Source organism: Chamaea fasciata, unplaced genomic scaffold, assembly GCF_029207755.1.
Source record: "Chamaea fasciata isolate MVZ Bird 193981 ecotype frontalis unplaced genomic scaffold, bChaFas1.0.hap1 SCAF_6, whole genome shotgun sequence".
NCBI classification, from domain to species: Eukaryota; Metazoa; Chordata; class Aves; order Passeriformes; family Sylviidae; genus Chamaea; species Chamaea fasciata.
The window spans coordinates 36318150-36343214 of record NW_027094091.1 but is presented as its reverse complement, the minus strand read 5'-3'; the positions used below and the strand labels follow the sequence as shown (position 1 = coordinate 36343214).

General features: G+C 38.4%; 1 protein-coding gene across 1 annotated transcript in view; it reads left to right on the top strand.

The window, feature by feature from the left end:
* The window catches only part of GALNTL6 (polypeptide N-acetylgalactosaminyltransferase like 6), a 432734-nt gene that overhangs the window by 381881 nt on the left and 25788 nt on the right, over window positions 1-25065 (top strand). Inside the window, exons 8-9 of the mRNA XM_066185979.1 lie at window positions 9630-9747; window positions 16471-16578. Of these exons, the coding sequence (XP_066042076.1) occupies window positions 9630-9747; window positions 16471-16578 (226 nt within the window). The remainder of the gene's footprint in view (window positions 1-9629; window positions 9748-16470; window positions 16579-25065) is intronic.

Here is a 25065-nt window from a genome sequence, read left to right as displayed (position 1 = left end):
TGCTGATTAGATTCATGCTTCCCAGTTCACACCAGCTGCAGAGAGAAACATCCCGAGAGTTTTCTCAGGGAACCTGGCGAAGTTTCCTAGGCAGGGAGCTGGGAAACGAGCTATAGGACAGGGTCAAAGCCAGGTATTCAGGAGACTCAGATCAAGAGATCAAAAAGAAAGAAGGTTATAGTGACAGTATAGACACACATCATCAGAAGATTTCTGTCCTTTGGAGGAGTACAGATTTTATTCAGTCAGCATAATCTGTGCTGATCCTGGCCACCAAAGAACAGATGATAATCTCAGAGACCGAGGGTAGATTACTGCAGCATAAACAGAGGTCATGTAAATATCTGTGAGGCTAAAGTAATGTCCCATGGTGAGAAGTTTTTGGACAGATGGAGCAGTTTGTCTCCTTGGGGGAAACAGGTGATCTGAGGCCTGAAGCCCATCTGTGTGCTGACACCAAGCTGGGATTGATAGCAGCACCTCAGCCTCTCACTGAGATTTGATTTGCAACCCCAAGGACAGCCTCCACCTTTGAGGCTGAGAAGCTGGGGAAAAGTGAGGGCTCAAGGCCTTAAAGTGGACCCTGAGTCATCTTTGCATCTGCATTTGAATTATTTCTCAGAGGACCTAAGAAGCCAGTTGAATCAGAAGCACGGAGCACTCTTTGTGTAGTCTGTAAAATGATAACAGTATTACCAATTCCTACTATGAATACCATCAATTTATTGAGATTATCTGTCAGTAATTATCTAAATTATATAGACCCCATTTGTTTCAGGTGGTGAATGTGGCCAGTGATGGAGATCAAGTGAAATTACAGTTTCAGTGAGGTCAGTAGCAGCCATTTCTGACAAAGATATTTCTGATTGTTTGTGATTAAGCATTTGCTTTTTCTGTTTGGTTTGGTTTGGTTTTGTTGGGGGTTTTTTGGGGGTTTTTTTGTGGGGTTTTTTTTTGTATTGGTTTTCTTTGTGTTGGTTTTTGGTGGGTTTGGGGGTGGTTTTTTTGTAACCTCTTAACAATAAATCTGTCTAGGTTAGATTAGCTCAGTTGGTCAGAGCACATTGCAAATAATGCCAAGGTTGTGGGTTTGATCCCATTTACTTGTGGATCCCTTCCAACCCAGAATATTCTGTGATCTTATCACCAACTACAAGAGTTCTTATTACTGTTCAGCTTCCCTTCTTGCCAGTTCAGGATTTGATGCACCTTTTTTTGTGCTTTCTAATGTAATTCTGAGGTGATAGGACTATCTCTATCATTTTTCAATGATTTGGGCATTATTGATTGCCCAAATCAATTTCTCCAAATCTTAAGATGTCTCTTAAAATAACCATAATGCTTTTTTCCCCCATGTATTATTAGTCTAGATAAATGCAAAAGAATATTTTTTTCTAGAAGCAAGTTTTCTGGAGGCAAGAGTCTTGGAGTTTGAGTTAATGCAGTTACATTGCTTATATGGGTTGGTTTTTTTTCAGTTCTCAATTTTTTCTTGCAGTATTTCCCTTATAGATATCTATAGGTTAGGGTGACCCCTCTTGATCCATGTGCTGTTACAGGGCAGGCAGTGTGACAGTGCTGGCACAAGAGTATCTGGGCTGTGTGAGCTTCCAGATCCAGGACAGAAAAAGTTTGCGAGGCAGCTGCAGTCTCTGTTGGTGAGTCACCTAAAAGCCAGAAATGTACTCAGTCCAGTCTGAGCCCTTATGATCTCCCATTATCCTGCTTTTGAGTTACTCTCACAGGTCCCCTTTTGCTAGCTGTGCTCAGAAATGTATCCTGTACCTTCCATCTAGAAGAGATTTTTAGTGTGCAACTCCTTGGGTGAAGGAGGTTGGCTGTCTCACTTGCAGTATGTAGGGATTGTTGTTCCAACTTTGAGATCAGTATTGTTTGCTCAGCAGTTTCCACTATGGCCTGTGTAAATTAGCAGAGCTCCATGGCAAACTGATTATCTGTATTTGCCTTGAAAGTCAGGTGCAGAGTTCACATACTTAGCTTAAATTCACTGCAATTGATAATAAACCAGGAAGGTTCATTTCTCTAGTTTTCCACTGCCTGTCCATCTTTACAACATCAAATTAAAAGTAGATGCTATCATGGGACAATCAAGTGCTCGACCTCATCAGTTTTCAGCTCCTTCATGCTCCATTGAGAAGTACTTTCCAGATTTTTTTTCTGTCAGTTCTGTACTTGAAAAACTGCTTTCACTGCTTCACATTTTTTACAAGAAAAGATTCTTGTGCCCCTGGTGCAGACTGGGAGAAATCTAATGCCTGGCTCCCCATTACCCTCCATAATAGAGTAACACAGCAAATTATAGAGCTTTAATAAATGGCTATGATGCATCTAAGAGAACATTTCCAGGATCCCAGAGTACCTTTGGCTGCATATTAGCCTCTTCAGGCATAATTTTTTTTGCCTACTTAAAATTTAACATTCTTGAAATCTTTGACCACTGGCAAATGGATGAGCTGCTTTTTGTATGGCACAGCTACACAAGCTCCACCCTCTCTACCTGTCAGCATGGATTCTTTCCAGGCTTCTGCATTAATCCCCAAAGAAATGAAATATTAAAATTGCCTTTTGTCCCCACTTCCTGCTTGCATTTGAAGCAGTGTTTGTGCATAAGGGTAGAGTGGGGGCATTTGCTGACAGTGCTGTGGAAGAACTGATCAAAGGAGTAACATTCACCACATTCTCAGCTCCATGGCAGATCACAGCCATATCACTAACTGTGTGTCTCATCTGCTTAGCCTAGCTGTGAGAGCTCTGTCTGCTTGATTCAGAGTCACCAGGGGTGGTCTGTGGGACCCTGAAGAAAAGCCAATTCCATCAGGATGCTAGGCAGCAGTATTTTTAAAGACTTTGCTAAAAAATCAAGAGAAGGTAACTGTACTACCACTTATTCAAAATCTTTGCAACTCAGAAATGTTCTGGACATGACCTTCACTTACTATTCAGCCTGATCTGGTGTGTGAATAGTAGCAGAAACAGAAAAGAAAAACCACTGAAACTCCAGGTGCCGTTTCCTCGCAGTGCTTTAACACTAACACTTCTCATTTGCCCACCCAAATCAATTTGGTGTTGCACAAATAAAGCAGGAACATGAAATACTGCTGGAGATCCAGAACAAGCAAAGGTTTCTCTTTTGTGTGGACTTTATGATGGTGATTGCAATTCAGCTGCCTTGTTGGTCTTTTTCCAAAGTTCCCAACTGCTGCAAATATGCACGTGGTGCTATACAGTAGCATGTAGTATATTTATCAGAAGGGCTTCTTTTCCTCACTGGTCATTCCTAAAACCACCCAAGCTGCTGGGTGTACACCTTATGTACAAAGCTGTTTTGGGTGGGCTGAGATGGCTTTAAATCTACTTTAATCTGCAATAAGTACATAATGTTTTAGAGTTGTAAAAAACTTAGAGCTATTGTAATCCAAATAACTTAGTCAAAATCACCTGTAACTTTTGACAGCAGACTCCTAACTGATTGGATTTGTGATCTAGGAATCTGCTTTGGGAGGGCAAAGTCTCAATTAAAGGACTGCTTTGAAAATAAGAAGCTATTTTCAGGCCATGAAAATATGGTATGTTTCAAAAGGAATCATTTATTTTCTTTAATGAAATTGAAAATTTCTCCTTGAGTTTGAACTTTGCTTATGATGGTATGCTGAGCTTAATTAAATCAATAAAGCAAAAGTAAACCCTGGATGATAATTCTCTGGTTTATATCTCTCTGTTTTAAGAGGGGAAGAAAACATTGGATGGCAATTATGTTCAGATACTGCCCCCATATGTTCTGAGAGAACTTCCTTGAAGATAGTGATGGAATTTAATGAACTATTGCTATTCATAGAAACATAGAATCAAATCAAAGCTCAGCAAAACCCAGGAAACCTAAATTTCCTATTTTTTGGACAGTTGGTATTATTTTGTCTCCAATCTATCTTTATTTCTACATTTAATTTTCAAAGATTATATTTTCAAGGGGCAACTATGAATGCAGATAATACTCATCAATATGAAAAGGTACTAAAATGAGAGTTGTTTCAAATCCTGTTTAGAAGTGGTTTTTGTTTTCTCCGGCAGTTCTTACTTCCTACTAATAGATGGAGGGATTTTTTTGCTGCTGTTGAACTCTACGTGTCCAAGATGCATCTCTCTTCATGTCATGAATGTGGCTCAGCTGAGGTGCTGCTCTCAGCTCTGTTTTCTTGCTTTTGCAGCACTCAGGCCTCAATCTTGTGAGACTGCTTGTGTATTAGATTTGTCTCTTTAGTATGACTTTCAGCTGTTAATTTTCTCCTCGGTTTTATCCTTCTGAACACCGTTGCCTGGAGGACATTTCCAGAAGCTTTCATTTACTTTTTGCTTCAGGATGCTCATTTGTGCTGACCCACCTGCTTAGCTTGAGTGCTGTAGATCTCCTCTAACAATAATTTAGACAGATTTCTCTTCGATCATGAGAGGTAATTATGGGAAGACTCTTCAGAGTCTTCCATCTCTACCCAGCTCACCTCTTTTTCATTAATTTTCTAAATATGAAAGAAAAGGCCAAAAGGGCCTCAACACCCACATAAGGACTCATTGCTTTTTTTTACAGTACAATTTTTTTAATGAAGTTTAGCAACATGGTAAGAAAAATAAGAATGTGTGATGAAATTACAGTGGAAACATCTATAAACTGAAAGTCAAGCACTTTTAGAGGTTTCTTTGTAACTGACTCTCCACAGCTTTCTGGCTCACGATTTGAAGAATGGGGTTTTATCTTAGTATTTCCCAAACAGAAGTGGAGCTCAAAAATTGAAGGTGATTATAGAGACTTGGGACTTAAGTTTAATTCAACTAGGCTGCTACATGTTTCAGCATAATGATCATTTGAACTGGTAGTTTACATACCTTTATCTAGGGTAAATGTTGTTCAGAAAAAGGGACACAAGTTAAAAAAGGAAGAGTAATTGCCATAGGCTAATGTCACAGAGACAGGTTTTACTTTCTGAATGTTGATGACTTTATAAACATTGAAATGGGTCAAGCTGTTAGAATGGATGAAAGACAAAACAATGCCTTACAGAAATATTGAATGTAAAAGAGTTGGTACATTTAGAAATACATTTTAATATGTTTTAATTACGTTTGATTAGAGAATTAAGTATATAAAATATTTTTTTACTTCTTGAGAAATTCAGGAAGACTTTCCAGTATTCATTTCAGCTACTTTTTTCATCTTTTTCTGTGCACAGTATAGAAACTGTCTTTAGGTGGAGCAACGGCTAAATTTTTATTTTTGTCATTTATTTTCTTAACCTGCATCACTTTCTTGCCATCTGATCAACTCATCTTAATTTCAGTTTGATTTACTTCTGCATTAACTTCCTCCAAGTAGCCAAGTTTGTCACTTACATTACACATACATGAATTCTAATTTTCAGGGTTTTTAGAACTTTTATCTAGGATTAGTGTCAGCTTCTGCTATTTGCTTCAAGAAGCTTTGATACAGTATCAGGAATCACTGCAGAGAGAACCTGGAGCAGTCACCTGTGAAACAAGGCAACTGAATTTATTCCCTGTCCTGAGGTGCCTTCATGTGGTATCACTAGGGTGAAGGGACATTTCTTGCTTAACAAGATATTGGAATTCATTATAAAAAATGCAGAAGCCTAGCTCAAAGCTGCATTCAGTAGGTCACCAGTCATTTCTGGGGCTGCCACTGTGCCAGCAGCAACATGGCCCCTTTCCTCCTTTTCCATTACATCCCTGATGCCACAAGGTCAGTAGGACCTAGTCCTGATTTCTGCTGTGGGCTGTTTGCCTTGTGTTTGTACAATGTGCCAGTGGCTTTGGCACTGAAGGTCAGTTTGTCTGATGTATCCTGCACAAGATGGACTCCTCTCTCCAGCATTCATCCATCTCTGTTGAGAAGTTCAGCACAGAGCCTTTAATCAGTCTGGGTTATACAGAGAGGTGCAGAGTGCAATATGTGCCATTCTCTGGGTTCAGTTATAATGGCCAAATTTCAGCTGTCTCGTGCAGGTGGTTCCTATCAGTGTACCTACTGTGCACGTCATCCAGCACAAGTGTTTTCCCATTTTTATTTCCCTCATTTTCGGTCTGCAGGCTGTCAAAGCTTCTCTTCCCTTTTCACAGCTCCTTTAGTTCCACTGTATGTATCATTCTTGCAGGGTAATGATTCTAAATCCTGCTATGCAGTTCACTTGTTTGCAACATACCACATTTTTTTCTAATGCAAGTAGCTTCACACTGCTTAGAAGTTCATGTCATTTTTCTCTTACCTTGAAAATTCATGAAGTGAAATTATCTCTTTCCTTCCTCTGCATGTTAATTGTAAGCAGTTATAAAAATCTTTGCTGGCTACAGTTTGAGCTGCTGCTACACTTCTTTCAGTGCAATTTTTTGTTTATAAGCTGTCTTTTCACATTAAGCATTTGCCTGCCTATTTCTCAGTCTATCTTCTTTTGCAAAGCAAGTTTTGTGAGGTTTAGGGGGTGGGTTTTGCACTCTAACTAAATCAAATTCTTCTTCTGTCTCAGCACAGCAATCTTTGACCAGTTAGGCCATTTTTCAATCAGCTAGCTTTTACTTCTGATATTGTTCTTTCATGTATATTCAGTGAGTCTGTGCAGTAGTTCTCACATAGAAGGATTTTCACAAATATATTTTAGTTTAGCAACCTTACCCTTTCAGCTTTTCTGATGCTTTAGGAATCTTTATCCTTTTAATGTTTTGACATTAAAAGCTTTCCACTTGAATTACTCACATAATATTATGCTATAATAGCTCAAGTCTGATTGTTTGAGCATCTGAGTAGGACATTTCATGAAAAAATCACTTCTACAAACATAGCTTTGTACTTGACATTTCTAAACAGAAGCCACTAAACAAGAGAATCATTCTTCTCTTTTGGGTTCAGTGCAGTTCTTTTACAATATAAGTGATCCTTTTGATACATAAGGACTTTTCATATCGGCCATGATTGCAAGACTGGACTCTTGTCTTCATATTTTGGAGACAATTTTAAGCCGGTTCAACAGTAGCTGCTTCTGGCGTGGAGTGGAATTCATGCTGTGCCAAGCACTCAGTTTCACACAGCTTATTACTAATTCCACTCTAATGAAAACCAAAAGGCCATCCTGCTTTTCCTCTTCATTACTCTTCCTACAAAACAGCAAATGTCAGAACATCTTGTGGAATAGGAATTAGCGGGGCAACATTACATTCAATTTCTTCTCTTTAAGGGTATGCAAAAATTGAGTTTGCTACTGTTCCAGTCATTAGGTAGTTTTGTTAATTGCAGTATATGTTCTGAACTTTCACATCTAAAGAACAAGGGGTTTTGTTACTCAGCTTTTGCACTGGAAAAATCTGTCGATTAGAATATAATTTGTAAGTATTTGCCAATTACTTTGGAATTTTAAGTCTGATTTTTTTTTTTGTGTTCCATCTGATTTACCTGCAGCAATTGCCTCTTTTATAGGCCATTCACTGTACTGAGAGAAATTATTAGGAAAGATATTGTATCCATGAGAATTAAAGAAATCCTGCATTTTCCGAGTGATTTTTGGGACTACATTTCTTCTGTCAGTAGCAATTTAGTTATAAGCATTTTCTCTGTAAGTCCTTCTTTATAAAAGGACATTATGTTGATTATTTAAAACCTGAAGTCAAAAAGGACATGTTGTAATTAGATTTACTTTGGTAGGAATTGAAAATGTATTGTAGTAGTCAGAATCCTCGGGGGAAGGTTTCTAATAAAATCTCTGTTGAATTTATTCATATGTGGAAATACAGTCAATATTGAAATATGAAATGTCAATAACAGTAAAAAAGTGTTAGCATTCAGTGTACATTACAGTGCACAGCCTTGCCAGTTTGGATTTTTTTCACAAAGCTTTGTTTCTCAAAGCTTCTATGTCCTTTTAAAAATGTAATCTCTAAAGGAAAATGAAATTAGTCTGTAAGAGTCATGAAAATGGGTAGTTTAATTTTTTTTAAGCTACCATATAGAAGGGAAAGGAAAATTATCCATAATGTTTCTCATTACCATGAATGCAAATGAGGGGATAATTTTCTAACATTCATGCATGGGGATTCACTGGCTTCCTGATGGTGGCAGAGACCACTCAGCTGTTTGCTTGCTATTTCATCATCTCTACTGCTTGGATAAAAGACAGCAGTATAAAAAAGTGTTAAGGCAGAGAAAATATGGCAGAATGTTCCATTAATATGATTTCCTCTTCAATAAACTTCTAACTTATGCATGGATTCCTGAAATATTACCAGTCCCAAGTTCACTGCCAAATCCTAAACCAGTGACAAAGGGGGAAGTTTTTATTTTCCAGTCAGGACTTCCAGGATGATACCATCTGCTTCCATAGCCCCCCCCCCCCCCCCAAAAAAAAAAAAAAAAAAAAAAACCACCAGCAGTAATTCGAAACAAAAATGCCCCAGGGTGGAATAATTTTCCCTTGGGGCTTCACTGTTACAAGATACTGGGCGTAGGACGAGGTTTCATGTTGGCTCTCTGCTAAGGAAACATTGCCTGGAAGCCATCCAGGTCTCCCATGGCTTTGTCTTTTCTTCTCTCTCTGGCCAGCCATCAGCATGAATGTGTTTCTTCTGACTTCTTGCTCTAAAACTCATAAGGCTGGTGTTGATCTGCATTGATGGAATTGCATAGTTGGGTTGGACTTTCTTAAGCATATTGTTTCCCTCCTGTACAGCATAGATGCCTTTGTATTCCCCTTCCACCACAACTTCAAGGAATCAGTTGAAGAGTAACATTTGAATCCTGAGATCTGTCAATGTATTTACTGCATTAGAAACATGGTCTTCTTGGTACTGAAAGAAAAAGAAGAGAGAAAATGCTTGTTTTCCAGTACAAAATTCCTGCTTACAAGTTTACAATATATTTTTGTCATTGTTCTCTAACAATAACTTTAGGTATCTCATTTGTTTTCTATATTGTCTGTGAAAAAGACTGAGCTAATTGAAGAAAATTCCACATATTTATTAATGGAATGAATGGAAACATTGGAAGCATAACAAATTATTTGCCTATAAGTCACATTACCACTGTGACATACATCTGAGGAGTTTTAAATGCTTAGGAAAGCAGATGTTTTGATCCCAACAGCTTCTCTTCAGCCATCCTCTTGCACCTTTCTGCCTTTCTCTAGCCAGCACCTATGAAACTGAAATGAATTGAAAACTTCTGCTCACTTTCACATGCACATTACTTCATGTGGAGTACTGAGACTCATTAAGTACTTTGGCAGGTTTCCAGAGTCCCCTTCTTTCTCTGTTAGTTTGCAACAAACAGATCTTTTGGGGAGGCTATTGGTTTTTGGGGCTTGGTTTTTTTGGGATTTTTTTTTTAAGGAGTTTTTGCATGACTGTCTACCATTCTCTAGATCTATTATATTTCCTGTTTCTCATCTAGAGTCCTTTTTTGGATGAATAAAGGTAAATATTGTTTGCTTACACTACTCTTCATATATGCCTTTCATAGCTTCACAATTCAAACAGCATTCATACAAACAGACCCAGAGGCACACACACACGATCCAAACATCTTCATTATTGTTTGTTTTGTTTTATTCATCCTTCAGGTCTCCTGTAATGGCTGGAGGTCTATTTGCCGTTAACCGGAAATGGTTTTGGGAGCTGGGAGGCTATGATCCAGGATTAGAAATATGGGGAGGAGAGCAGTATGAAATCTCCTTTAAGGTAAGTCATCGAGCCACTTCATGGAATACTTCCTCCTGGTGTTTTCACAACGCTTTCATTCATCTGGGCTTCTGTCTTTTAATGTAATTTAATACAATACTTCTTTTCATTAGGAATTTCTACAGTGCCATAAACAATTGCTCCAGAAGCCATACAAAAATCGCCGAGAGTGCAACTCCCTCTGAAAACATGGTAGCTTACCACTGTCAAAGAATGAAGTTCCACCTTTTTCCTTTTATCAAGTCTTCTCCACTTACCTCCACTCTGATGCTGTGTTTGTGCTCAAGTGTTGAGCTTAGTTCAACAAGTCAACAGAGAACTAATCCAGCAAAAAGAAAATGGAATAATTTTTCTGTCCAGATCAACAAGTTTAATCTAATCATCTCTGGGGATAGGGTCCCCTGGAGACAGCTCAAGAGAATGAGTGGAAATAGAGAAAGTCATAGGAAGAAAGACTCCTTTCAATAGCAGTGGATCACTGGAGCAGCTCAGCTGCCATGAGCTGTTGTCTGCAGGCCAGCTGTTCCAAAGCAGATTTTTTTAAAATTGCATTTAAATTATTGTAATGACATATGGGGAGTTTTCAAGTGCTCAAGTTATGTATGACCCGTCATGTTATAGTATACCCTCATATCCTGTATGTGGGCATGTGTATTGAAATCAGTTACTTGGCATTTACATGTAGAGTTGAAAGTCTTGTTACTTTTGACATGTAAAAGAGGCATTTGTATTAGTTTTCTGAGGACTAACATGCCTAATTTTGAAAACTGAGCTTATTTTCCAGTATACCCAAGGACATAAAAATTTTACCTCATGGTCTCGACATGCAAAGTTTTTCAAGGACTTTTGATAGAGTTTCATGACTTAGATAATTTGGGTCAAATGTATTTGGATAAAGCTTGGAAATGAAATTGCAATTCAAATTTAGCTCCAGGATCTTTCCAGCCTACTTCCAGACTCTGTCAGTGTAAAGCTCTTTAAATAAGTTTAGCATGTCAGCCATGACTAATACCAGATATCTTGCTGAATCTGAGTTTCAGCTACAATTAAAACAGTGCTGATGCCATTCTGTTGAATGAAATGTACAGTGTTACAGGCTGTCTTTACAGGAGTTCCAGAACTGCAAAATGTTTTGCATTAACTGACTTACTCTTGTGTTTCTCCAAATCCTTCTTATACCTCAGCAAAATAAAACAGGAAGGCAGGGGAAACTCAATAGCTAGACCATATGTTTAGAATATATTGATTTACCTTCTGTCCATTTAGATTGTTTCACAGGCAAGTATCAGTAGTTACTTGTAGCTGTCACAATGGTGTCTGACAGATCACCAGTGATTTTATTATCCTATTTCAAATATTCCTTTTATTCATCTTCACAAGGAACATACTTGTTGTTCTCTCCAGACTCTGTATAGAAACCATGGTAACACAACTGGAAATTGAGACACAAGATTGTCCCAGTGTGTTTAGTTCAAGTGAGAGGATTTTTTTTATTTTGGAGGCAGCTGTGTCACTCTGGGTCTCATTTCAGTCATATCTCTGGATCAATCTCATTAGTATGTTGTGATCTTAGGGTCCTTGTCCTTTCCTACTGGTGTTAAAAGCAGAAAAATATAATCTTTAGAAATGACTGCCAAATAGGAGTAAATTCCTATTGGAAGAATTTAAGGCATGCAAATTTTAAAAAGAATTTTGCAGTTTGGTTGGAAATAACAAAAAATAGGAGAAAAATCACAGAAGTGGAAGAGACAAACAGAAAGAATTGGGGCTTATTATGTCAGAATCACTGCTATCAGCTTAGGAAAGATTTCTGCTTCAGCAAGTTCTACTGTAGCTATAGATTCAGTCATCTTAAAACTTATTTAAATGAGGACCAATTAGCCAGACAGTTCAATTTACCAAATCTGTTCACAAAACTTGGTAAGATGGTGGACTTTCAAACTGTTCCAAAGTCAGTGAAAGTCAGTGAAAAAGCCAGACAACCAGATTTGTTCAGCTTCCTTGGCTTCACTTAAGTGAATCTAGAGATGACAGTTTACTCTTTGGCCTGTGGAAGGGTTGTCAGACAGGTGCCCTGTGTTGATGCTACATCTCACATTGATTTGCTTGGCAAATAATTATTTGGAGTACTCTGAATGGTGACACAGCCACAAACTGTCTCAAAATATGACCTTTTCATTAATTAGTTTCTTAGATTAATTTTTACATAAGAAAGTGTTTAGGATTTTATTTTTTGGCAAAATCAGGATCAATGTTTTTAATTAAAAAGGTGTATGACATCTTGCTGACATTAGTCTTTGGTGTGTGCTAGACTTGTGAAAGCTGGCAAAGCACCAGAACTCACCTGATTAATAGTATCTCTTCACAATAACAAGGAAAGCTATGATTTGGGAAATCCTAAATTTAAATCTGTTAGACAGGCACTGTTTATGTAGTAATCACCGTAACACTGAGTACCAAAAGATACCAATGTCTTCTGTTTCCTGAAGACCCTTGTGGTTGACCTTGGGTGTGTTCCAGGTGCCCAGCAAAGCTGCTCCAACACTTCCTTCTCATGTGAGTAAGGGAAAGGAAATATAACAAAAGGCCTGTGGAGCAAGATAAGGAGAGGGAGAGAGATCACTCACCGGTTACCGTCATGGGCAAAGATGACCTGACCTGGGGAAAAAATACTTTATAACCAATCAAATCAGAGTAGGGCAATGAGAAATGAACCCAAATTTTACAACACCTTCCCCCCCACCTCCTCCCTTCTTCTCAAGCTCAACTTCACTCCCTGTTTTCTCCTCTTCCTCACTCTCAGTGGAACAGGAAATGGGGGCTATGGTTAGTTCTTCATATGTTGTCTCTGCTGCTCCTTCCTCCTCATATTCTTCACCTGCTCCACCATGAGGTCCTCCAGGGGCAGCAGGTGGATCTCTGTGGTCTCTCCTCTACCCTGAACCTTTCAGAGGCTACAGGGACACAGCTGCCTCACCATGGTTTTTGCCACAGGCTGCGAGGGAATCTGCTTCAGCACCTGGGGCACCTCCTCCCCCTGCTTCTTCCCTGACCTTGATGTCTGCATAGCTGGTGCTTTCACATATTGTCACTCTTCTCTCTGGCTAAAGTTTCACAGTAACTTTTCCCTCTTCTTAAATCTGTTATCCCAGAGGAGCTGCCGCCGTCACTGATAGCCTTGGGCAGGGGCATGTCCATCCTGGAGCCAGCTGCCATTAGGTCTGTCGAACCTGAGGGAGGCTTCTGGCAGCTTCTTGCAGATGCCACCCCAATTGCCCCCCTGCTACCAAAACCTGGCCATGCAAACCCAATGCAATCCCTTGCACTAGACATTCCTTAGGCATTGTAAATCATACCTTAACCAAAAATGCAAATGGTGATTCCCTAGCCTCTTGAAGGTAGTCATCTGTATCTACAGTTGTTTTATCCTTATCCATGCCAATACATCCTCCAAATTCTCTTCATCCCTGTTTTCCAAAACCTCCAAGTTCATTAATACCTTTCTTTATCATCATTATCATCATAATCATTATTCCCTCCACAGTTGTCAATCTTGGCAGGAGATAGGGAGTGGAGGAGCATTACCACTTGTCAGTGCAATTGTAATCTAAATGAAGGACTGACAAATGTGGAATACTGCTAATTTTCTCAGAATTTTAGAGGTGCTGGTGAGTATTGTTGAAATACCTACAGTCATCAGTTCCCAGTTTATATTGTACAGTTTTAATATTTCCTGACAGGAAATCCCACTGCACCTCCAGTAAATGGTTTTGCAATTTGCGAACACATTGACTGTAGATTTGCAGTCAGTGATCCTATTTTTCAATTTATTTTTTTTTTTCATTTAGAGGAACATTCTCACTGCATGTAAAAGTTCACAGGAAAATATTGTTCTTTCTCCATTTCTACAACTGCCAAATCTGTTCTTTTGGCTTATATTTCAAGAAGAGTGACTGAAAAATCCCATAAAATTTTTATATTCTTATTTTCTACAACTTTTTCAGCCCCACTGTTGTAATACATTTCTCCTGTTTGTAGTCCATTTCTCTTGCAAAATATGAAAAGCACAAAGTTGTCACCTTTGCATGAAATATTATATATTCTTCTTCCACCAGTTTACTGTTTGTATTTTCCCTTCATTTCAGTGTCTCTCACTGTTGTGTTTTGTTACTGATTCTCAGCAGCAGTATATTTCTCAATTAGTTTTGAAGCTTAATCCAAAGTCCATTCAGTACCCTCTAAATCCTTTGCATAATTTGCTGCATGTTTCTTTTCCCCAGCGACACATCCTCCACTGCTCAAAAATCATGAGTCTCTTACTGCAGTAATTATGACTACAGTGTAGCATCTGGATTGGAATCTCAGTCTTGCATGCATAGTATTTACATTTTCCAGGTAGTTTCCAGGCTGGATCACTCATAAACCGGAGTGCTAAGGTGGGGGAACCACAAGAGAAGGCAAAATTCAATTTAAAAGACAAAGAAGTAACGTGAAAAGAGAGTGATTCACCCAAAATCCCACAGGAGCTGTAGAAGAGAGCCCAAAAAATACATCTGTGGCATCTAATCTCCAGTCAGGAACAAAACCCCATAACCACAGCTTAATTTCTTTTAAAGCTTGTGTTAATGCCTGCTTTTTGCTTTCAACCATCCCTATAAAACGTTTTGCAGCAGTCTGTTGGAAGGAGCCATATAAAGATAAATTGTGAGATAGTCTCTAGGTGACACATAAACTACTCTTTTGATCTTTCCAAGCTGGAATTGCATTAATTTGGTCTCATCTTTGTTTCTTATTCCTCAGCTGCAGACCAGATTCATTGCTTTTATAAGAAGGAGACATTAACAATCCTGAGAGTTTCATTGCTTCTGAAATAATTTTGCCAAATGTCCCACACCCCCTAAATTTCTTCCATGGTATACTGGAGGTCTTTAATACTTATCACAGAAGTCATTCTCCAATTTCTTGTATTTAGTGCATGTGACATAAAAATGCACATTTTAAAGACAAAGTTGCCAGAATTGATCTTCTCAGGAAAATATAAAAAATGCTTTTAATACCATTCTGAAGCTGAAAGATAAACAGGAACAGATGCTAAATGTCCTTCAAGGCAGCCCAAGATTCATTTCAATTACCCTGCACAGCATACCTCAGATGCAGCACAGCATTTTCAGGTTTTATATCTATCAAATATAAGCCTAACACAGTGTTATTTCCTCCCACTTGTTACTGCCTCAGCATATCTGACTGGGGTTTCTTCTTTTTTTTTTTTTTACTCTTATCCTACTGCTTTAGAAGAAATGCAATATATGTCTACTGCAGCTCTTATTGCCTCAGTTCAAGTACTACTGGCCTATATATATATATATATATATATATATATAATTGTGTATATATATATATATATATAAATTTTTTGCTTTCTTGTCTTTTAAATTTGTGCTGGGGCTGAACTTTGGGTCACACTGCTATGCTGTCCATTCTTCAAAGGCTAAGAAGCTTTGACTAATCATGGCAATAATTTGTCTAGTCTTTGAAATTACACCTCCATTTAAAAAACGAGAACAAATAGTAAACATAGGTCTGTGTTTTCATTGATGCACTGGGTTGTTTGAAGACAGCCACAGAGAGGAGGGTCCCACTTTAAAAAAGTACAAATGATGTAATGTACAAAAGAAATATTGTTAGAAAAGTGAATAACATTATTTTAACACTCTTGCTTTTATGATATTTTACTATGTTTATGCATGTTTTCCAGTGAATTAGCTGTCATGAGATGAAACAGGTGAGGATTTCAAGGTTTATTTAAGAGGCAGATTTTACAAAATGGTTGGTTTTTTTTTTAAGAAGATGATCCTCATGTCTGCATGGCATGAACACGTGCAAGATTGCTCTGGGTGGTAATAAGCTATTTTGGCATGGAGAAAGAGCACTCATTTGGGTCTCCATTCCCAGTCCACCTGAGAACTTCCTCCCTGAGAAGAACTGTGCTCACTAGGAGAGTAGATGACATGTCCAGAGGCTCCTGTGCCTTAGTCAATTCTGTAATGGGAGGTAGTAGAGCAGCAGCTTCCCCAGTAGCTCTCAACTCTACCCGATTGCACATCGGTGTACGTAGAATTTAAGGAAAATCCACTTTCACTGGTTTCAAGTCTTTCTTATGCATTTACATTAGTGTATTTAGGTTTGCTCTGTAATGAGGTTAGATCCTCAAACATTTCATTATCAGGTCTCAGTTGGATGCCATGGCTAACTGCTAAGGGACTGTAAGGCCTGATACACAAATGATCCATAAGAAGCAGCTATCTAAATCACTTTGTAATTCAAGCCTTCACTCTGATGCCTATTTTCTCCATTCACAGTCAGTCAGGGGCTGAATTCCAGGACCAGGTAGATATACCCACCATAACACGAACAGGCAAGCCCAATGAAAGTGGCCAAACTTCAAGTCCCTTCCAGCCCAAACCTTTCTATTTCTATTTATTTCTCTTTCTATTTCATATTTTTCTTTTGAACATACTCTGTCTTTGCGCAGTGAGATTCTGGGTGGGAGAGTCTGCCACGTTACCATATCCCAGTTACCAGAATACCAAGAAGGCCACCATGACTGGGACGGGTCAGCACAGAATGATGTGTTATTTTCACATATACATTGGTTAAATTGCTTTCTTTGCCTCATTTGTTTCCAGGAATCATTCTTTCATTTGCTTTCTGTCTGCTTTCCAGGTGTGGATGTGTGGAGGTGGCATGTATGATGTTCCATGCTCTCGAGTTGGACATATCTACAGAAAGTATGTCCCGTATAAAGTCCCTTCTGGAACTAGCCTGGCACGGGTGAGTAATTGGGTCTTGCTGTTTTTCATTTTCATTCATTATCAGTCTCTTCATTCCTTGTGAACCAGTTTCCAGTAAACTATTAAAATGGAAAATGAATGTTTCTTTATTTTTCTGAAATGGGATGTGCAATTACTGCAGTTATTCTGCCTTTCAGAGATAAGATTACCAAGAATAAAATGGAAGCTTAAAATTACAGGGTTGGACGTCTCAGCACAGAGGCACATTTCATGCTGATTCAAAAGAACCTAGGAATAACCTAAAGCTTGCAGTTCTCAAATTGCACAGTGTTGTCAGTCCTAGTTTTTATAAGCAGGACCAATTTGAATGCACATTTTCTTATCAGTTAGCAGAACAGGCAGAATCTCATGGAAGGGATGTTTTCTGAGGCAAAAGGACTGAGTAACAATTATTTGAGAGACTGTCTTATTATTGTGTAAAATCTGGTTGTGGAATACAGCCATCTTGGAGCTGTGAGAGTGAGAAATTACAAGACCTCTAGACATTTCTCAAAGACTACTGAACACATTCATATCCATGAGGGGCTTTTTGCTCAAGAGAAAATGTTCTGTAACTTTCTGGAGATGTTCACAGGATGTCAAAAGATGGGAGATGAAGGGCACAGATGTAGCTTCCAGGAAGATACTAGTATTTATTCATGCTTGAGTTTAATCTTTTCTAGTTTAGAGGATTTTTTTTTTTAATAAAATGGCATTAATATTAAAGTCTGCATATTGCCATAGGGTAATACTTCATGAATCATAGTTTTTTCTTAATAATGAGAATGTGGCATGAATAAAAGAATGAATTTCTTGCTTTAAGGGGGAGACATCCTTGGTTTCAGCACCACAGGATCAGGCTTGCTGTACTAACAGCAGCAGAAAAAGGAGGCTGCCTGTGCTGCTTGCCTGACAGCTGGCTAGACAGAAAGAATTTGCCTTAACAGGGCATCAGTGTAGACACTGTTACACACAATTCAGTAATGGGATTAGTGCTGGGGGAAAAAACTATATTGACTAAATTGTGAGATTAAATATCTTCCCCAAGTATAACTCTGTGTCCTGTCAGAGTTGCCCCATCCAGATTTTTGGACTGCCTGAATGAAACTGCTTCATTTATGATATTCCCTGCAAAAAATCACACACAACTGAAAATACAAAATTCAAACCTTAGTCTCTGTTTTCTTCTGTTACAGCACAAAGTACCTCATTACAGAATATGCTGTCTCATGCACTACCAGTAGGATCAAAATACAGTCATTCTATTTGTGCTACTGGCATCTTGCACGGTTCAGCACTTAAGTGGTTTTCATGGTGTCACTGTGAATGCCTACAACCATCAGGTAGCCACAGCCTGCAGCCTCCCTGTACTATTTTTTTTAGATTGATTTCAATAGATCACTCATGAAGTATTACTGAAAAACATTTCCAGTTATAAAACTGATATCTCTGCCCATGCACAGACTGATTACCCTATATCTTGTGGGAAAAGATCTAGTGGTGAGTCTTATCCTTCCATTCAAAAAATGGATATTTTTTTCTGTGTTGTGGCAGTCCAAAACATGATGCTGAGGTAAATTTGTGACATACAGTTATCACTAAAAGAAACTTGGAATTCTCAGATTCACAGCTTCTTTCCAGTACAGTATTTTTTGCATTGCATCAAGGCTGACAAGAGCACAAGAGCATCTGTATGTTTTGGGCTATTTCAATAGCTAACCAAGGAAGAGAATTTTGTCCTTGACCCATCATATTGTATGTCATTTTAAATCTAAAAATACTGTCTTTTGCCCATCCTTGCCAGAAAAAGAAAATCAAGGCTAGATTAATCTTCTCCCAAATGGAGCTGTTAGCCAAAATAATATTGTATTATAGGCAATTATTTACAGGAGTGGCCTGGATATTTCAACTGTCTTTGCTTTATCCTCCAAATGTTATATTATCCAAAGATTATAATCTACCCCTCATGAGATTTTTTTATCTAGAACTTCCTCCTGGTTCAAATATATAATGAATAACACACTCAAGAATATCTGGAAATATTATCCCCACGGCCAGAAGCAGTGCTTTTCACTACTAAGTAGTTTCCACAAAGGTTTTTACTAAATCCTTTTCCACCTTCTGCTGTTTAAAGGAGCATGCCGTAGATGCAGTTCACAAAGGAATGAGCCCTAGAAAGCCCAACCTCGATTCTATGAATGATTGCAAGAGGTCTTCATTAATCAAGGGGGAATTTCCCCTTGTGCAGATGCTGCATGAAAAGTTGACAGATTTTCCCATCCTATTCCCCAGCACCAGCACAAGGGAAATGGGGACTGGATTTAGGAAGAGAACAGAGCTTCCAGACAAATTCAGGCATAGCCCAAATCATGCCATGGGTTTCCTTTCAAGCTGTTTCAACTTATGCTTACCCTTAAAACATAATCTTTAGTTGTGAGCATTTTACCTTTCTTTCGGATTTCACCTTTCTTTATCTTTTAGCAGTGAGTTTCAAAACACAGTCTCAGCCACTTGACTAATCTCAGTTGGAGAGCTGTAACCCAGCATGAGGATCATGTATGCTTTCAGAAATCAGAGACCTGTCAAAAACTTTGTTGCACCTCCCCATCACTAAATAATCATTATTGTACCACACACAATAGTATGGATCATGACATCAATTTTCTATCTTATCTGTAACTCAAGACCTCGAAAATGTATGCATATTTTTTGCTGCCACATCCCACATAAATGGAAAAGCATACACATATAAAGCAGTTAGTAATATTGTGTGGTAGTGCAGAGCAAAATTACAGGAAGCTGTAAACACACATAATAGATTTATAAACAGATTCTGACAATCAAATGTAGATAAAAAGACTGAATATTTTTGTCTGAAGATGTCTTAAGATATTGCTGCTTGCTGAAAGCAGTCAATGTTAAATATACAGGCAATTGCAAATAAAGAGATAGTAATAGGCATGCAGATGTCAACACTGATCCCATTTTATAACCTGGAAGCACCACATCATTATTCATTCATTCCAAACCTGTCAATCTCTGCACAAAACTGCAGTAAATAATAACTAATTTTGCCTGTTTGTTTTAGGTAAGGCATGTTTAGAAAGCAAACCCCCAAATCCTAAAAACTGCTGAATTGTTTTACTGGATTATTTTAGTTGCAAGTTTTATTTCTGATTGTTGCTTCTCTTTTAACAATTCTATCTAAGCCATTTACTTTTAGCCAGTTACCTATGAAATTAGACTTAAGAATATTCTTAGCATTTTCTTCTAGGTGTATCTCAATTTATTATGTATTTTCTTTAGTTTTCTATTTGTGGTTCTATAAAAGCTGTAAGAAATATATCAATAAAATCTCACTGTTCCATAGGATATGCAGAGATTAACTAAGTTTCAAAATATATCTACAGAATTTCTTTTTCTTGCAGGTATTTTACACAGCCTTTTAGGATTAACCACAGAACATTAGCACATTAGGCCTTTTTAAAGGGAAGGGCAATCCCACTGAAATTCAAACTGGATGCTAACCCAGCAGGGTGGTGAATCCTAACCTTAGGTTGAATTCCTCCCTGCCTGCCAGGACATGGCATTCCACAGCACGGTGATCATGTGGCAGATCAGGCACAAGCACAATGACATTTCTCTCATTACATGGTGTCACTCAATTGGAACTTGCACGAATTTGGGTTCAGGAATTCAACTGGTAAAGGTGGGCTCAGATTCCCACCTGAAGCATTGTCTCAGCCTTTTTGTGTGGCTTCAAAAGGGATCTTCAAAGAAAATTATTGTAGCTATATCATCGGCTGCTCTGGCCACATTTGCAATTTTGTCAGAGCTTCCTTTAATATAATGACTGTTTTGGTCTATTTCTTTCCATCTGCAAACAGTATTTGGGAGTTTCTTAAAGTTGTCAATGAACATTTTATACTCTTTTTCCAGGCAGATTAAAGAATCAGGACAATCAGTTAGGTGATGACTACATTTTCTCTTGACTGGAGTGTGAATGGATAGATGTGGCATGCTGTTCAGGGAACACTGCTGGCACTTCTGCAATCACCTCTGTAGCACAAAAGACTGCAGCAAAAAGTTGGTTATGATTCAGCAACCACAGTAAGCAGGTGCTACATCAGCTTAGAACAGGCACATTATTTAGGAATCAAGCAAGATTCACCTTCTTAGAACAGCACTGCTGTAATATATGGTAACTATGATTATTACACAATACAGCTGTTAAGTTTCCATTGTAATATTTTTCATTAAGCAATTTATAAATTCATCATTAAAATTAATTAAAATAAGATCTCAGCGTACTTTCCAACAAAAATATTTAAATTATTATCCTTTACTTTGACAAGGCTTTTGACACTGTCTCGCAAAATATCCTCATAGGCAAACCCAAGGAGAGTTGGTTAGATGGGTGGACAGTAAGGTGGATAGAGGGCTGGCTCTATGAGGAAGAATGGCAGACCCCAGAGGGTGTAATCAGTGGCACAGGGTCTAGTTGGAGGCCTGTCATTGTCACTGGGCCCAGTATTTATTTAACTTATTCATTCATTCAGAATTACTTGAATGAAGGGGCAGATGCTCCCTGAGCAAGTTCACTGATGACACAAAGCTGCAGGGATGGGCTGTGGTCTGTGTGGGTGTGTAACACAAGCATGGCAGCAGCCAGCAAATTTGTGGTGATGTTCTTGTAGTGTCATTCTGTGTTCCACAGCTCCCTTACAGCCACAGAGCTGGGGGCAGGCAGCATTCTCACTAGGACCGGAAACATCTCTGCCCCCAAATTCTGCGGGTTGGCCTCATGTGAGCAAGAGGTGTAGATTTTCCAGTGCATGGATTTTAAAATTATTATTTTTGTGTACCTGGCGGAGATGCAAACTTTTATAGAGAGACTGAAATCCTGTTTGTTTTCAGATGACGTCTGAGGAATTTCAGTTCTAGGTATTTGGAGACTACTGGCTGAAAATAAATGGGCTCTTGCCTCTCTGCCAGCTGTGCTAACTCGTAGAAGATTTATTTATATACCACACCAGCTTTGTCGCCTAGTAAGAATACTGTCTTCCATGCGGATGCATTTCTTTTATGCCTGCAGACATCTCTTTATTTGGTTGGGTTTTGCTGATTCTTGGGGTTTTTTACATAAATATTTCTGATATGAAACCCAGTTAAGTTTTAAACACAGTTATGTGAAAAGAACCAAAACAAGATACCCAAGAAGGGGGAATATTGACAAATAGTACCACTGTGTAAATTAAAAGGGAGTTAGGGGACAAGGGGAAAGGTATGAAAGCCCCTCATTGAGGCTTAACTGATGTGGGCAGGTTGAAGTATTGAAACCTGAACATCACAAGACTGTGATTAGTGTCCAGGAAATGTTTTGTTGTTTTTCTGCTGTAGAAATACACAGAAATGGTAAACTTTGTCTTCTGACACTGATGGAAAGACCTTTGCACAAAACTGGGGGTATCGTTTTTCTCCTTGTGAGTGTTCTGGAGTTTTGTACCCTGCTGCCTCTGGCATATTAATCCATATTTGTTAGATAAGCTCCTCCAGTCATATTTTGTTCTCTTCTCTGTGATAGTTCATTATAACATTATGCTACCCATATTCCACAGGAACATAGAGTTGTCTTGACTGGATAGATCCCTATGCACTTTTAAAATATGTTTTGTGTAAAACAAACTGTATATTATTTTATTTCCAGGCAAATTAAATACAGCTGCTTTTAGAAGTAAACAGGGCACCCATTTTGAAGTAGCTACAATATTGTGCTTCACAAAAGAAAAATAGAAAAATTTAAATTAGTAAGATGATGTAGGTGAGGTGAAAATAATCTCACTAGAATTTTACTAGGAAGAAAAAGAGATTGACTGATTAATATCAGTTGTTACCAAGATTGTTGTGTTATTCTTGTCAAGTAAATAGTAATATTCCCTCTTACATTTCACAAACAAAATGCAGTCAGGTCTCAGACATGCTGTGGTGATTTGTATTTGATTGGCGTAATTGAAAGTAATTTTGTTGTCCTGGCTCATGTGACAAATACCATCTGGTGACATCCAGCTTCCTGGAAAATGTTGACTAAATGCAGGACAATAGGATCTCATTACAGGTTTCAAGTGTTCCAGTTGTAGTTTAATATTGACAAAAGTAAAGTCTATTGATTGAGATCAGGGTCAGTTTCATGTAATGAGATAGGCACAAAAGAAGAAAAAACAGGTTGTGCACGGGAAATGAAACAAACAATAGAACCATTGTGCTCTTTTAGTGACACCTGATAAAAATCTTTAGAACATCTGGAGAAACTAAGGACAGGAATTGCATTGTCCTATTAGTCCAACTGCTGCATCTAAAATGTTAACTGGAAAAGATGCACCTAGAGGATGGAGGTGTGCTGGCTCACATGAGTGCTGTCATCTCAAGCCAGCACACCAGCCACAGTGACAAAATTAGGAACAACCCCTCTCATATGAGGGACTAATCCAGTTAAACTTTGCTTGAAGCTAATATTTATGGACCTGTCCTTTCACATGTCCCTGTCTTACCCTGCTGTTCCATTCTCATGGCCAACATCTGCTTTTTTCTCACTGAGTAACATCACGTCTCTTGAAAATGACAGATGATCTTACGCACTTAGAAAAGGGACAGTCATTTGGTTACAGAGATGTATCTATCCTACTCACTGGAAAAAAAGGCCCATGAAAATTTTTCATTTTCAAGTGCAGAAGTCCTCATTTGTCTCTCTCGTTTTCCAGTCAAGCTGATTTAAACTCATTTATTGAAGTCTGCTGTGCTGGCTTTGGCTGGGATAGAGTTAATTTTCTTGAGAGTAGTTAGTACGGGGCTGTGTTTTGTATTAGTGCTGGAAACTTTTATCAATGTAGAGATGTTTTCCTTATTGCTGAGCAGGGCTTGCACTGGGTCAAGGCCTTTTCTGTGCCTCACACCAGCCCCCCAGCAAGCAGGGTAAGGAGCTGGGAAGAAACACAGACAGGACAGTTGATCCCAACTGACCACAGGGATATTCCAGACCGTATGGAAACATGCTCAGTATATAAAGCTGAGGAAGAAGGAGGAAGAGAAGGTGTTTAGAGCGATGGTATTTGTCCTCCCAAGTTGTCATTAGGCGTGACAAATCCTTGCTTTCCTGGAGATGGCTGAACACCTGCCTGCCCACAGGAAGTGGTGAATGGCTTTGCTTGTATGCACAGTCTTTCGTTTCCCTGGTAAATTATCTTTATCTCAACTCTTGAGTTCTCTCACTTTCACTCTTGGGAGTCTCTCTCCCATCCCTTTAAGGGGGACTAAGTGCCTGTGTGGTGCTTTCTTGTCAGCTGAGGTTAAACCATGACATCCATGTATCAGTGACATTGTAACTTACTCTATTGTAGGCTACTGTTGAGTAAAAATACAAAACAAAATCACAGTCTTAAATGAGTGAGTTCATATAAACTTAAATAAAACTTGTCTAAATGTAAGACCAGTGGTAAAGAATTTACCAGAGGGTAAAATTGTAGCAGTGATGAAAATTATATCAAGAATGCATAAATGAGCAACTGATGACAGCTGATGACTCAGCATGGTTGCTGTCACTGTTGTATTCATCTCACAGTTTCTTTGTGACTGATGTTACAACCTAGCATATAGAAATATACATCTGTTGAAATACCACCGGGCCTTACTTATTTTCATACAGAAAATTTTCACTGAAAAAGACAAAAGAGATAACAAATTGTCATTGGTCTTCTTGGACAGATCCTAGGAAGGTCCTCAGATGTCCACTTAGAGTCCCTATGACTTCTTTATTTTGTGTGTCAATTCATATAACTAATAAATAATTAATTGATCTACATTTAATTGTTTTTATTTATTTTTTTTTTTTTCTATTAAGAGTAATCAATCTGGACATCTGTAGCCTTGCAATGAATTTGTCAACCAAGCTAAGCTACACCACTTTCAGCTGTAGAAACATGTTGTCAAGCATTGGAACAGGCTGCCTGGGGAAGTGGTTGAGTCACCATCCCTGGAGGTATTTAAAAGACATGTAGATGTGACTCTTAGGGACATGGTTTAGTGGTGGACTTGGCAGTGCTGGGTTAACAGTTGGACTCAATGATCTTTGAGATCAGTTCAAATCTAATCTATGATTCTGTTTTTCATTTTTTCCTTTCCACATGCATTTACATGAGATTTTCAGATTGAATCCAAGCAAGAGTGATCTACCACAAAGATAAGCCAAAACTGGTTCTTCCTATAGTGATATTTGATGCCATTTGAGAAACTGGCATTTAAATGAGTTTTCTGTAGAAGATTACATTAATAGTAACAGGAGACAGAAATCAAGAAGATTCAAATCTAATTCCTATTGACCCGAAATTATTTGAAAAATAGTTTCACTGTGAAACTTCACTGTCTCATGATGATGAAAATGAAATGAGTGCTTAAATGATGCTGTAAAACATTCACAAAATGTGACCTAATCTGG